This window comes from Anarhichas minor, unplaced genomic scaffold (genome assembly GCF_050575085.1).
Source record: "Anarhichas minor isolate MPS153535 unplaced genomic scaffold, ASM5057508v1 ptg000016l, whole genome shotgun sequence".
NCBI lineage: Eukaryota > Metazoa > Chordata > Actinopteri > Perciformes > Anarhichadidae > Anarhichas > Anarhichas minor.
In genome coordinates, this window is record NW_027466462.1 from 2,776,258 (window position 1) to 2,792,106 (window position 15,849).

The 15,849-nt window shown below is 41.5% G+C and overlaps 1 protein-coding gene across 1 annotated transcript in view; it reads right to left on the reverse strand.

Annotated features, from left to right (window-relative positions):
- The window catches only part of dysf (dysferlin, limb girdle muscular dystrophy 2B (autosomal recessive)), a 58,827-nt gene extending 44,344 nt beyond the window's left edge, over positions 1 to 14,483 (reverse strand). Inside the window, exons 1-16 of the mRNA XM_076092405.1 lie at positions 14,396 to 14,483; positions 7,261 to 7,316; positions 6,918 to 7,009; positions 5,892 to 5,997; positions 4,153 to 4,279; positions 3,818 to 4,074; positions 2,846 to 2,974; positions 2,699 to 2,761; positions 2,557 to 2,607; positions 2,008 to 2,038; positions 1,750 to 1,865; positions 1,341 to 1,467; positions 1,161 to 1,264; positions 1,010 to 1,078; positions 845 to 888; positions 400 to 482 (exon numbers count right to left, since the gene is read on the reverse strand). Coding sequence (XP_075948520.1) covers positions 400 to 482; positions 845 to 888; positions 1,010 to 1,078; positions 1,161 to 1,264; positions 1,341 to 1,467; positions 1,750 to 1,865; positions 2,008 to 2,038; positions 2,557 to 2,607; positions 2,699 to 2,761; positions 2,846 to 2,974; positions 3,818 to 4,074; positions 4,153 to 4,279; positions 5,892 to 5,997; positions 6,918 to 7,009; positions 7,261 to 7,316; positions 14,396 to 14,483 — 1,543 coding nt within the window. The remainder of the gene's footprint in view (positions 1 to 399; positions 483 to 844; positions 889 to 1,009; positions 1,079 to 1,160; positions 1,265 to 1,340; positions 1,468 to 1,749; positions 1,866 to 2,007; positions 2,039 to 2,556; positions 2,608 to 2,698; positions 2,762 to 2,845; positions 2,975 to 3,817; positions 4,075 to 4,152; positions 4,280 to 5,891; positions 5,998 to 6,917; positions 7,010 to 7,260; positions 7,317 to 14,395) is intronic.
- Positions 14,484 to 15,849: the final 1,366 nt, after the last annotated feature.

Genomic DNA, 15,849 nt, shown 5'->3' on the forward strand with positions numbered 1-15,849 from the left:
AAACCGATTGTGTATACGGCCCAGCCCTGGCACGATCCAACGACACCTGATCGGTAAATCATAATCCAGATTACACCAGTTAGATATAACCTAGTCCGGTTCCGTCACGTTTACATCTAGTCTGGATTAGGAACCACTACACCAGAGCAGCACAAAGTGTCCAGATTACTTACCATCCAGGTTTGATTTAAGGCAGTGTGAAGTGCAACAACGTGTTATTTTGGTGCAAATAAATCAAACCATAAACAGAATTGGACCTTTAAAAGAACTGAACCAAACCAGACAAGACCGGTTAAGTACAAACAATCCGATGCAGTCAAAGCCAGCCAGTTCCAGTGTGAACCAGTCCAAACAGAACTGGTCGGGTCCAGTTCAGAGCAGTTTCGACTAGTTACTTACCATCTATCTCTCCACCGGGGGCGGAGATCTTAGACATGCAGAGGTGGGTGGTGCCGATGACATCATTGTGACTGGCTCTGTCCCTGAAAGGAGAAAGTGAGAAAGAAAAAGCTCTAAAAACATGCTTCAAACGGTGACACAAATTAAAATGTGTTACTCTAAACCAAGTGGTTTTTCAAAATTCGGGGCCGGCCTCCCCCAGGGGGCCACGGGAGAGTTGAAAGGGGGGGGCGCGAAGGGAGAGATGTGAGGTAAAAATACTGCTTGAGGTAAAAGAGTGGCCAATATTCGTCAAAATGTGTACACGATGCACATATCTTTAGATTCAGTGGGACCTACACTACTTGAGGATATCATATCATTATCTTACGATGTCCATCGCAAATTTAAGTTTGATTAAAACAAAAAGTAAACAAAACAAATTAGCATATGAGCTCGGATTCACCAGTCCAGAATTCTGATCCTCATCTTCTCACACATGGAGGGAAACTGGGAGGAAAAAAACAAAGCATACACCGTATAATGATAACGAGGAGTGCATTGATCTTTGTAGCACAATACAGTTGCATAATAATGTGTGTTTGCACTGTGTTTTGTTTGTGTGTCTCACCCTAATCGGCATAGCCAGGCTCTGGTTCCATTGTGGATTGGCGTTCTTCTCCAGAGTTTTAGTGCAGACCTGAAAAAGAAAATACAACGCACATTAAATTCTGCGTTTAATGTTGGGTTTAGGATACAAATGTTCGGCTCAATTGACGCACAGTTTTGCCAGCAAAGTGGATCTCCACCAGAGGATCCACCAGGTTCTTCCTGTTGCCGTCAAACCCGAAAATCTGCCTCATCCCATCCATGAAGGCGTCGTCCACTGCAGGCGGAAAAAAAGAGATCGAAATTAGAAATCTATCCGACGCATAATGGGTGAACGCGCACTGGAAACTCACTTTGTGGCAGGTCTTCAGCTCTGAAGATCCTCAGGGTGAAAGTGGCTCCTCTCAGAGACAGACCCGCCGGTCTCAGCAGGTTTCCTTCTATATCTTCTTTATCTTCCACACACTCGCGTTTATCAGCCTGGAAGAGACACACCTTGTGAGGTAGGTCAATTCATGACTTGTTACAGAGTAGTTTTTAGACTGTGGTTCGTGGTTAGTGTTAGACACCAGAGGACATGTCGTGTTGTGTGAACTTGTTAAACTCAAACTGCAGTTCTTCCAGCTTCCCCTGAACTCACCTGTGGGACTGTGAATGCTAACACAACAATGCTAGCAGGCTAACACTGCTATGCTACAGTAACATTAAAAACAAAATGTTATTATGCTAATGTTTAGCATGCAATGTTAACGTCAGACTCACCGGTGGCTCGTCTCCAGCTCCCAAAACCAACAGGCTGACCTTTAGGTAACCTTTGACCCCAGCAGAGAGGTCGTCGGGGTCACACAGCAGCAGCCATTTCCTCAAGAAGCAGTGTCCTGCAGAGAGGAGGGGCTTAAACTCTTCAAACTGACCAATCATATACCAGGAACAACTCTGCTCCTTAGTGATCCTTTTCACACCAATACAACAGTAAAAATCACCAAAAAACACATATATTCCATATAGATGTGTACTCACTGTGCTCATTGTAGACGGTGCCCACATCCAACTGTAAGAAACATCAAAATATGTTTCATGTTTCTGCTCGTCGCTGAGCCAGAACACAGTACTCAAAGGAATGTATCTAAGTACATTACTCAAGTACTGTACTTAAGGACACATTTTAGGTATTGTACTTGAGTATTTTATTTTACTTTATACTTCTCCTTCACTACACCTCAGAGGTAAATATTGTACTTTTACTCCACTACATCTCAGAGGTAAATATTGTACTTTTTACTACACCTCAGAGGTAAATATTGTACTTTTACTCCACTACATCTCAGAGGTAAATATTGTACTTTTTACACTAATGCACAGTCAAAACTTCTACTTGAAGTACTTTAAGTACATTTAGCTGATAATACTTACGTACTTTTACTTGAGTAAGGTTTTGAATGCATGATTCTTAAGTGGAGCAATTTCACACTGTGGTATAAGTACTTTAACTTATATATGAATATTTCTTCCACTAGGAGGAAGTACTTTCTATCTTTTTGTAACAGACGTTAGAACTAAAATGTTTACCTTGAATTCACCGATCACAGCATCAGTTCTGAGTGAGCGGGAGTCACACACCTGTCGGGCAGGTGGAGAGAGTTTACATGTCTGACAGGAAAGTACCTGACAGTAAAATCCAAATATCCAAGAACAAAACAACCAGACTCACAGTGATGAAGATCGCTTCATCGAACAAGTCTGATGGAGTCTCGAAGAAGTTCAGGAAGAAGGTCTGTCGAGAGAAGAACACTCACGCTGCAGTTTGACAGACATTAAAATGTTTTCCTGGTAAATCATTCAAACCTTTCTTGGTTACCTCGTCAAAGACGGGGTTGTTGCTCTTTCTGATGCGGGTCCTCTTGCTCTGCCCGGCTACCGTCACCTTCACAACGGGCTGGATGTTGATGCCCGGCAGCTGTCGGCCCTCGATGACCCGCACACGGACCTGGACAGGAAGACACACGAGCCTTTTAAGTGTATTTAAAACTTTAAACTCTACGAATATTTTATTGATTAATTATCTGCAAGAATTATCAGTTAACAAAGTACTCAAGTACTGTGCTCAAGTACAAATTTAAGATACTTGAGGTATTGTACTTTTTTAATTCACTACATTTATCTGATAACTGATAATTTAGTTAGTAGTTGTTTTACACTTTGCATATAATAATCAGCAGATGAATCCATAATGAAAATAATCACAATAGTTAATAGTTCAAAATGTGCTCCACCTCAACCAACAACAACATTAATATGTCTATTTAAGTAACAGATTTAAACACTTTGTATCGTCTTCTTCTCAAGGTTTTGTGACCTTGTTATATACACTGTCTTGTATTTCTTGTGTAATATCCCTAAACCACCACATGGTGGCGCTGTGAGCAGTGACTAAGGATGCAGCACAGTACAGAATGAGCTTGAAGCAAAGGCAGTAAGTAGTCTGTCATATATATTTCATTGTGTCTTTGAAATCAAAAATATACTTAATTCCAAACTTATACTGCCACAAACAATGTGTGACAATAAATGAATCACCAGCTAAATTAATAGTAAATTAACCTTATCATACATTACCATCAACTCTGTTCTAAAAGACCAGCTTTGTTTGCTTCCATTTGTATAATTTACATAAAAAATAAAACTTTATTCATGTTTTTGATGTGCCTGGAAATGATGACAGTGTTGTTATTTATATTTCTAATAAAAAACAGGCAAAAGAACCCTTTTATTAAAACAAACGTCTTGTAGGACTGATGACCTCCATATTTGTAAAACATGGATACTCTACCTGTAAGTCCTGAGGTTTGTTGGGCAGCGGTTTTGGCTGACTGCTGGCCCCCTTCCTCCTCTTCCTCAGCCCTCCGTGGGTGTTGTAGGACGGCGGCGAGCGCTTAGGCGTCTGGGCCGGGGGGGACTCCCGGCCCGAGGGCCCCTGAGGACCAACGATGACCATGGAGCGCCCGTCGTCGGGACCCTGGTCCTCTGGCATCTCCATCATGATCATACTCTCTGTATCCTCCTCCCCCAGCGTGTCCAGAGAAATCACTGCAAAGGCCAACAGATTGACAGTCAATGAAACAGCAGGACCGATGTATTCAGTGAGTAAATGACAGATTATATTACTTGTGACTGTGTCCAGCTCCACGTTGGGGTTGTTGTTATGGGGCAGAGCCTCGTGCTGGGGAGGAGGATGAAACATTGAAGACGATCCTGGAGGAGGGACGTAGGAAACCTGCACGGTCAGCGTGGCCTAAAGGAAACACAGAAAGCACAGTTATAAGCTTCAATCAGTGCTGGTGAAAAGTCAACACGGGAAACGTGACATTAAGTATAGTTCATCGTAATGAACGTAAACACATCATAGTGACAGCAAACGCATCGTAATGATATCATCCACCAGTTTTCTCTTTGGATGAGCATTTTAGTGCAAGTACTCAAAACGTCATGTCTTCATTTTATTTTCAAGGACGTTGAAGAGATGGAAGGTTTGAAATTGCATAAAACAAAAGAGGATTTCTTCAGCTTAAGTTGTGTGGCAGCAGCGGTGCACTGACCAGTTAAAGGTGTAGTCTCCTGCAGTTTCCTTCAACAGGAAAAAGCAGCTTAAGTGACTAGCTGCAGTGTTTCTGTCAACAAAGATATCAGCGTCTGTGTGTGCAGCGGCAACATCGTCTGATTCTATTCAACAGGTTTATGATCACATTCAGGTCACTGACGTGATGGTTGACTGTGCTTGTAAAAACCTTTCTGAATTTCCAAAACATGTATTATATCTCACTTGCATGAAAAGATGCAAAACGATCTGAAAATGTAAATATAATCTAGAGATTATTGTATATTTTGTGTTTTTAAGTGACGCATTTATCTTTCAATATGTTGGTTTGTATTCGATTTCTCTTTGCTTTGTGTGATGACAAATGGCTCTAAACATCACACCCACACATTGTACCTTCTCTGAGGTAAACACAGCGTTTTTTGTGTGTGTGTGTGTGTGTGTGTGTGTGTGTGTGTGTGTGTGTGTGTGTGTGGACATCAATCAGATCCACTCTGACACTGAGAGGACTTTGTTTTGGATTCACGAAACAAGGATGGGAAACAGAACGGAGCTTCATCTGCTGAAGGCGACTATAGGTGTGGCCCATCAAGGTGTGTGTGTATGTGTGTGTGTGCGTGTGTGTGTGTGTGTGTGTGGCTCTTGTGAGGACATTTTTGGTAAGTGAGGACATTTTTCATCTATCCCTAAGAACCTCAAAAGGTTGTTTTGAGGATTAGGATTTGTTCCTTTTTCACAAGATGGGAAATACAATAAAATGTATGAAACAAACAGAACGGACAAGAATAAGGACCACCAATACAATTTATCTGATGAAGTCATTTATCTGGTTATCGAGTCTTTCATCTCCTTAAAACTACTGAAACAAGACTTGAAGTGTGGCGACATTAGCTCACCTGTTTCCAACAAATGATTTCAAACATTTTTATCGAAACTCCTTTCTTTGCCCTGATTGAACAAACTGCACTGGACACAAGTTGAATAATCCCACCATGGCGAGTGAGACTGCATCACGTAGGACGAATGAAAGTACAACTATCTTCAAATTTAATCTGATTCAAATTAAAAAAGAGAGAGAGAGAGAAAAGAGCAAGAGGGGGATGGTTGTTATTCTGCTCTGACTCTGGAAAGTCTCTATTTTAAGATCCAGACAGGAAACTCAGAGTGATTTATGATTTGTCATTGCTTTGTGATACAATGACACTGTAAATTAATCTGTCTGTGCTTCACTCAGTGTGTGTGTGTGTGTGTGTGTGTGTGTGTGTGTGTGTGTGTGTGTGTGTGTGTGTGTGTGTGTGTGTTTGCTCACCCCTGTGATGTTTCTCTTGGTGTCCAGCAGGGACAGGGTGAAGGTGGCGGCCAGGTTGGGAGAGTTGAGAACGTCTCTGAGAGCCAGCCGGGTTTCCCCCAGAAACCTAAACAGAACAAACACACACACACGCACACACACACACACACTTAGAATGTCTTCAAAAGTACTGCATTTGGTACACGAGTACTCTGACCTGAGTGAAATAAGCAGCACTATAAACGTTGGGGTGTCGGCACATGGGCAGAAAAAAAATCCTATTCCTGTACAATTATTAGGTGGAAATGAGCAAAACATGTGCAAGAAAAGTTATAATAGAACATGCATTTGGTCCTTTGTGATATGTAATAATTCAGTACATTTTATCAGCCTAATTTTCTGGTTTCTCAATCTGTGTGGAAACAGCTGGTGGTGAATCTGAGATGGGCATAAGATCAAATGTATTTTTGTTGCTACGTGTTGAACTCACTGTCCATCTAAAAGCAAAATCTGAAACAAACTGAAATCTGATACCGCTTTGGTGCAAAAGGTCAAGGGTTCAAATCCTGCACGAGCCCACAAGCTGCTTGTATTCACACTTTAAGACAATCACTCAAATGTCTGTTTGAGCTGCAAACGTGCTGAGAAACGTCACTTTTGGTACCGCGAACCAAAGCAAAGAGGTCACGGTCTGCACGTCCCGTGAGAAGCGGATGAATGGATCACTGAATCAATCAACACAACAGCCGGTGAATGGGTGGAAATATGAGTGAATAAATACTCGACGACCACAATGAGAGGATGACCCGATTCTCTCATGTCTGACCCCTTCCCCTCCGACCCGCTTGACATCTTGATGGAGCGGAACGGTCCAAAAATAACCATCTGAAGGGGTGCTTTGGTAAAACAAAACAAGTCTGGACCACACCTTTGTCTGTGCCCTGGGTTGGGTCCGGTCGGTCCACCGTATCTCAGTCTCAGTCTTATCTCAATTCCTGTACTTTGAGCTATAAGCTATGTTTCACACACACACACACCAGTCAGTACCTGTTTCTCCCCATCTTCTCATGGTCTTTGACGACACAGTGCAGCTCTGCACCGGAGTCCAGAGGGATCCCCTTCAGATCCCATTCGAAACCCTGACAGAGACACAGCAAACAACCTATCTCACTTAGTGGAGTCATGGTTCTCTGTTACATCTACTTGTGATTTAGGCTGATAAGATGGGGGGTATTTTCACATTAAAAGCTCCTTCTTGCAGCTTTAATGTCAGTACAGTCCACCAGGAGCAACAAGAAAAGCTAAAACAGATGTTAGAAGGTTTTTTTAAACAAATATTGTCATTGTCTAAATAGCAAACAATAGCTTTGAGGTTGTGTACATGACGTACCTCGTTCCAAACAGGGTTGGGGTTGTTCTTGATGACCTTTGTCTTCTTCTTAGACCCTGAAGAAAATTGGAGAAACAGGAACATTAAGAGTTAGCTTAAGAAACAGACTTTGGGGTCCAATGAGTATGTTCCTATGACATTGACATGTATGTGCATATGTGTGTGTGTGTGTGTGTGTGTGTGTGTGTGTGTGTGTGTGTGTGTGTGTGTGTGTGCATTATCTTTCTGTGGCTTCCTGTAACATGGAGTTCAGAGCTCTGATTTCCTGTCTGTCCGGCACTCTTGACAGGAAGTGGGACTTAAGACGGACCGATAAACTGCCAGGATTCATCATCGTTATCATCACAGGAATGTGATGTGAATAATTAAAAAAGAGGAACAGGAGACAGATTAAGATGTTCTTTCCAGATGAAAGGAAACAGAGACAATGACTATTGTCTGATCTTAGAAGCTACTCATTAATGTCCACAGATTGAACTTCATTCATCTGCATGCTAACATGCTCACAATGATAATGCTATCATGCTGGTGTCCACCATCTGAATCTAGCACGTTTGGTTTTAAGGACTAAATCACAGCTGAGACCGATGGGAATGTCAGTATTTTATTTTTGTTATTTTCTTAACTTGATTTGGTGTGCATCAGTCTCTTCATCTTCTCTACATCTTCTCTACATTTTCGTCTTGTTAATCATTTGTAAAGCAGTTTGAATTTCATTTGATTTGTTTGAACGGTGCTATGTAAATAGTACTTGATTGATTGATTGATTGGATAATTAATGAATAATAAAAAAGGGGGTGATGGTAGTTTACTCTTTGCACTCGTGAAATAATCATTTTAGTTCACTATAACTTTTCAAACAAAAACTGTGTGAGATAATAAAATCACATCCAAGAAGTCTTGATGCACAAACATGATGCACTCCTTCACTGATCCATACATTTGTTAATTAATCAAAATTAAGAACAAAAAAGCACGACGGATGACCTTGATATCAGAGCAGTTCAGGTTCACACTGCATGTTCTCTCATACACACACCCACGGCTGTTTGCTTTCCTGTTTTCCCCCTCAGCCATCACCCAATGTGAGAACACACACACACACACGCACACACACACACACACACACACATTTACCTTCCCAGATACACAAACAAGTACGTACAATACACCCTTGAATACCTACGTAAGCGTACCTCCGTTCTTGGAAGATATCTTGAAAAACACCTCCACCCTTCAACAAGGGGTCAAGAGGGTACGTTATATGTGTGTGTGCGTGTGTGTGTGTGTGTGTGTGTGTGTCCCAAGGGCTGATATCTGAGCTAGCATCTCAGAGACAGGAAGTGGCACAGCATTAACTTCCTGGTTGGTTCACCTTGGCACAGTTTCTGTCATGAGCCCAGAATAGAGAAAACTGTGACCCACAGTGCTGTGAATTACGTGTGGGAAAGCTAAGTTTAGACACGGGCTTTGTGTGTGAGTGTGTTAGCTGTGTGTGTGTGTTAATGTGTGTGAGTTCAAAAAGTACAAATATTGAGAAATTTGGTGGCTGTTTCCTACTTTTAAAAATACATTTTCTTCATGTGTTTTTAAAGTTTAGGAAACAAAAGTACAAAAGTATAACTGCTCGCTTGGTTCCCAAACTATAATCACTGCCACACCTCAAATGTTAGCAAGGAATCTGGTGTGTACTGATCCAATCAGAGTCTTTGTTGGGACTAAAGCTAACAACTTTATCAAAATGAATCAGAGTCAGACGGATGCGTACGGTACGCTAGCATTCACATTATTTATAACCTTATTATTAGCTTAGCTTGGTAACCTTCGTCATTGCTTTATGCTAACAGCTGAGTGGACGTTTCCATTTAAAAAACACGTAAAACAACCAGGCGGCAACCTCCGGTTTTGAAAAGTGAAGCCAATACCGTGGAGCCTTAAACCTGCATTCTTTCTAATGGCCATCAGGGGGCGACTCCTCTGGTTGTACAGAAGTCTATGACAAAATGACTGAGTGTGTCTGCAGGCTATAATTGGACCAGGATGAGGTTGCAAGGCTGCCAGTTTTTTTTCTGGTTTTGACAGAGAACAACACTTATTGTTCCAATAACAACACTTTTGCAGGAAATCCTGCCTTCAGTACACAAACACGAGCACATGTTCTCACATTTAATCACATATTCACATGCTGCGAAACCTACGCCTGCAGACAAAAGGCCACAAACATGATGGAAATGAAAAAAAGGACAATCATGACATCTCTGTAATAAGGCAAAATCAGCTAAAGCCATCCCATCTTCCCATCCAAAAATAGGAGGCGCATATGGTTTTAAAGATAATATTTTGGGTTACAACAAGTACAGCAAAAGACTATTCCATTCTCAAGTCTAGTGTTAAATATCTAAGGGCAAGTCCAAGTTAAGTCTTTGAACTAAAGTCAAGTCAAATCTCAGGTATTTGAGGAGGAAGTCCAAGTCCATTTAGCTGATAATACTTCTGGACATTTACATAAGTAACATTTTTAATGTTGTACTTGTGTAGTATATTCAGACTGTGGTATTTCTACTTTTAGGTAAAAGGGTCTGAGTACTTCTCCCACCACTGTGTGATGGCACCAGGAAACAGTGTCAGGACAAAGGCAGGAAGTCAACAGCAGAGCTCACCTCATCAAGAAGCCACTGACACTGACTCGTGGAAAGTACAAACAACAAACTGATGGAAAACAACGGACAGGTAGCCAAGTCACCTTCACACGTGCCATTTGGCATTCCACCGGGAGTTAAACCAGATTCTTATTTTTCTGTTAAATACTCTTTAGTAACAACACAATGGATCCTCCTGAATGCTGAATGTTAAGGGACAGATGTATTTTAAAGAGTAGACAAGGCTGCGATGTGCTTCAGTCCGAAGTTTACAGCTTGTCTCCGATAGCAAGCTTGAACTGGCAGATTCCTCAAGCTTAGATTCTGTTCCTGCAATTTATCTTAAAACGGTTTTATTATCTTTTGATAAAATGGAAACGTTTACAGTGCATTTGCCTTTTCCTCAAGGACCTGAAGCTAGGCTTGAGATAAGGCTTGACTTAAGCCTTGTCTTAAAGTAGAGACTTCAGCCTTGCCCCCAAAAGCCACTACAGTTACATTTGTATTGAAGGTGTCAACTGAAGGTGTCAACTATCTATTTTCTGCACACTAAGATTCCACTATTATTCTGAATATGACAATATTTTGTGCTTCAGTCAACGAGTTTACGATGCAATCTACCATCTTACTACCGATCCCCTGAACTTCCCATGATCCTCTTACCTCTGAATGTGACACTAGCCAGAGGGTCAGAGTGTCTCAGGTTGTTGGCTCGCTGCAGAACGCAACGTAACATGGCTGACACCTCGGCAGAGTCTCGAAAACCTGCGAGGCTCAAAGAACTTTGCAAAGATTTGCTTCTGTTGAGTGACGGGTGGTTCAGTTCACCAGGTGAGAGGGATCCAGGGCCGGATGTCACGGTTGCTTACATGTCCCCGGGAGCTTCAATAAAGATAATGACAACCCGGGATCCAGGGCCAAAACTAACAAACCAAAGACCAAGTGGTGGAGAAGAGAAGAGAAAAAAGATATCCACAGCTTGTCCTCCACTAAGTCAAATACAATTCTCGGGCTTTTCTAAAAGATTGTCAGTAACTTGAGTCCTTGTTTGACAAAATGAAAGTCCCAGCCTCGCAAAAACATGGTGAAAAAAACAAATTATCCAAAGATTGTTTTCCAGCTACAACTACAAAATTAAAGCTCTTTTCCCCAAAGGATAGACGTGCCCTCACAAAGCCAGCGTCTTTCTCTTTGTGACTCTCTAACCCAGTCATGAAGCGAAAGAGGGACACAAGCACACACACCTCACATCCAGAGGAAATCTCAACATTTCCTGTTCTCTTTTCCTCTCTTGTCTCCTGGTTGTGTCCTTATCTTGCCCACATCTTTGCCAGTACATTCTCCACTATACCGCCTCTGTCCTCGAATCCCTGTAATCTCTGTTTGTACAGGATTTACTTCAATCTGGTGATTTCAGTAAACTGTCAAAGCCTCTCAAAACCGCCCCAAAACATCATGAATTTCTAATCCCATTCTTGCAGAGTCTATTTCAACTGTTGTACAACCGGTGTTGCAATTTATCTTTTAGCTCAGGGAAGCAGGATTACACACTCAACCTGGACATCAAATTGAAGGGCTTTTCTTTTATGTATTGAAAATTTGGGGCTGAAAAAAGGGACTTGGTTTTGTGGTAAGACATGACCTTCGGCAGAATGATCATTTAGGCCTGGTTGCCTCATTCAAGCAGACATCCAAAGTTTGTTTTCTAGACTGGTAGAGCTGTATTTCGAAATATCTGAAATGAAAATGACAAAACTTGTTTTCCTTGAATTTGAACATGTGTAATTATTTGAGGAGGGGTCAATAAAGCCACACACAGTGCACACGGATGCATGAACAACAACACGTGCACAATGAGAGAGCGCCACCTGCAGACCGAACCAGAGCGCACACACACTCACACCGTCTGATCTGCACAGAACGGAGGTGAAAGTGTCTGAAACACACAAAAAACGTTACCTCTCTCTGATAAGAGTTTGTAAATGGTAACTAAAACACATGTGTGTGTGGGTGGAAGAGTACAACAGAAACCAGTCTCACATCCAGGTGACTGCTGTCCGTACACCGTGGGAAACAAGAAGACAGAGACGGTCGAGACAGAGATGAAGAGGCAATGTCAGGATTGATGTTTGAGTGAGAGTAAAGGAAGCAAACTACATTTAGAGACAACAAAACAATAAACAACTTCTCCTTTAAATGTAATGAGCTCTGAATGGCAGAAATGATGCAGCAGTTTTAAAGAGCAGACTCAGCGTTGAGGTTCAAACTGATTAGATCTCAGATATCAGCCAGAGAAGAGAGGCTGCAGATAGTATTCATCTGCCCTGCGATGCTTTTCACACTGCTGGATACTCGTGTTTTCAGCCTGGAAGTTTCTCGATATGTTGCCGTTATTTCAATCAGAGTCGAGCAGTAAAGAGTGAAAGGAAACATGGAGAGAAAGAGAGGAGTCGACATGTAATAAAGGTAGCTGGATTTGAAGTTTTTCCAAATTAAGCAAATTTCTAATAGGTAGAGTATGTAAGCTTTAGCCTGGTGAATAGAGCTTCAATGAGAGACTTATTTGAGGGATAATCCAAGAAAAGATGCACAGTTATTGAAATATAAAACACAACGCAGAGGCGAATTACGCTGCAAATTACGGGTGTATTATTGATCATAACCACACAGGATGGAGTACATTATTCTAATTACACCATGGCTATTAGTCCAGCCAATGTAGTTTGATCCTAATCGCTCTGAGCTGCTTTGTTTATGCATATTTTGGGACGAAAGAGAAGTGCCAATATCTCAGGATAAATCATGATAATAGAAATACTTTCTTCTCATTTGCTGTCTGTTGTCAGTTAAAATCATGTATGAGGGTAAATAAACAGGTAAATATAAATACAAACATATAATATACGTGTTAGGCATTAATGCATTACTGTAATATTATTACTTTCCCCAGTAAAGAGCAGTGTAAGGGATTACAATTTCCAAAACCGTTATTACATAACTAAGAAGCAATACAACAATACAACTGAACCAGCTAAAGTAACTAATTACTTTTGATACCAAGTAAAACATAAAGTACCAAGTAATAATCATATCATTACTTTTTAAAGGAGTAATAATTTAAAAGTAACTTAAGTAACTTGCCCAACACTGATAATATTAATAATTATAATAATAATATATAAATTAGTGCACAATGTATGAAAACTGACGATTTAGCCTTGGCAACATTTATTACTTTGTGCTACGTTACCAGTTAATAAGGAGATAAGAAAACTGACGACCAACAAACTACGTTACCATACTTACATATTCAGTTATATCAGTTTAGCTATTCATAAAATGTACTGATTCACTTTGTTCCATCCCAAACGTGTGTGTGTGTGTGTGTGTCTCTGTAGACACACTGCAGGCACTGCCCTATATTACACAGGGAAACTTTTGTGCAGCAAAATAGACAAAGTGTCATGAGTTCTTGACACACTTGCTGTTGGTTAGAAATCTCAACTCTTCTTCACACACATTCTGCGCTCTACTGTAGTACTCTACTGTTATACTCTACCATTGTACTCTACCGTTGTACTCTACCGTAGTCTAACTGGTATACAGCAAGAGAAAGAGTAAATTAAAGAGAGATAAAATAGTGAAAGAAAGGGAGATAAACATAAAGACAGAGACTAAAGGTTCACTGGAACAACTAACTGACTCACGTGTGGTAGTCACATACAAAGTCACGTAAACGATGACCACACACTCTTCACCTGAACCGTAAGTGGTTTTGTTGCCTGAATCTAACTTCCTGTAAAAGACGCTTTGCATGTAATGAGCGTATATTGACACACACCGTCACTGAGAAGTGCAAAAGTTAAGCTAGAGGGGAAAGTGGAAGGTCGTAGTTTAAACCAAAGTATTGAACAAATAAAAACTTTGACCAGCTGGTGGATTGACCAACACTGACAGCCGAAGAGCTGCGCTGCTAAACATCTCCCAACCCTGGCTATTGATAACCAAGAGCATGAGAGACGGAGCGCCTCAGAGGATGAACTTCTGTTGAAAGAATGGAGTTAAATATAAACACAGCCATGCTTAACATGGAGACGCACACACATCTCCTCATAACACTTCTTGTATCATCTCTGTCACTGCACCTAATGAATTGTCGTGGAGTAGAAAATGGCGTAAAAGGAAAATACTCAAGTACCTAAAATGTACTTAGTTTCACCCCATCGTCACATCTTTCCACCCCTCTTTCTTCTTCTTCTTCTTCTTCTTATATCCTCGTCTCTCTCTGCGCCTCACCCCTAAACAGGCTGGAAGCAATGAAAGACGACCGGTGGACACTTTCCCATTATAACCTCAGCTGTTAGAGAGCGGAGGTGTGGTTGAGTGGTTAGAGCAATACTGTGCCATCCCTATCTTAAGCATTGCACACTCTATGTACTTGAAATTTATCCTTTGTTGATCCCTCTTGACCTCAGTCTCAAACACACCATCCCTACCTTCATAGGTGACGGTGCAGTAGGAGTCGCTGACGTCGTCGTCCGGCGTTTGCAGACGCTCTGCACACAGTATAAACACACGCAGCATGCCTCACACACACGCACACACACACTCAGTAGAGTTCTGTCAAATGCCCCAGACAGACACAGTGAGGTCCATATAAGGGCGTCAGTATATCCAGAAAATATCGTCAAAATGAGAGAGAGAGAGAGAGAGATGGGAAAGCAGACGAGAGACACATAGACGAAGAAGGGACTGAGAGACCAGAGCTGTAGCTCTCAGCTGTGTGTCTCTCTCTCTTTCTCTCTCTCTCTCTCTCTCTAGCTGACTCATACTCATGCACACACACACACACACAGTCCTTTCAATCACAACTGGTTTAAAGGGCCACCAACACACACACACACACACACACAGTGGCCTTTATTTTTCGGGTCACACATGTCTGCACACAATCAACAATCCAAATTCTGCCAGCTTAAACCAACACACGTGGGGAGCACACACACACACACCTACACACACACAGACAAAGGGTTAGAGTGTGTCGGGGGAAATGTGCTTGTTGATGCAGATTTGTTGCAGTGAGAGAGAAAGCCGACGATGATGCAAGACAAGAGGGTACAGTGTTATCTTAAAGGGGTGTTATGGGACCCCATAAGGTTCAATAAAAGTGGATGGTGCAGCAAAGTTATTAGGCTACGCAAAGGCCACATTTTGGTATGTTGTGTCATTAAGAGGCTTAATGTGACTGAGACTATCGCATTAATAAAGGTATTAACAAAGTGTGTGGCAGACAAAAGAAAGAAAAGGCATTGAAGGTATTGTATTGGTCAATCTCATGCAGACTTTTGGGTTTTATAATGATTTGATGGGTAAATGAGATGTGGAACATGTTCAGTAACAGGGGCAGACTGTGAGCAGACGTAGGGGGAGGAGGCATTTCTGTTGCCCCTCTATTTATAGTGCAACCCACTGGGCTTCAGTCATGTCATCTGCATATTTAAGGTGTGTGTGTGTGTGTGCTTACGGGAAGGTATGCTAACTTTGCTTCGCTGTTAGCTGTTGGCCCTGATTGTGTTCCAGATTTATATTTTTTCCTTTTAAATGTTAATTTAAGCTGCCATTTCAGTCCTCCGTGTTATTCACAAACAAATACACTCACTTTCTATCAGTCGCCAGGAAAAAATGTTGGCATTGTACGTTTCTGCAAATTGACGTAGTATATCAAGCGACCGTTGCATGGTATTAAAGTAACTTGGTATAAAATTGACTGAAACCAAGGAGGTTCACAAAAGGCGGAAGGGCCAAACAACCACAGGACTTTCACCCAGGAGACCACAGATCGTGTCCCAAGTGAAACAAAAAGTAAATGTTGACTTTTAGGTCGTACCTGACGGCATGTTAATAGACGCCGTTTTACGCAACATTGTTAAATTAGTTTATTAAATGT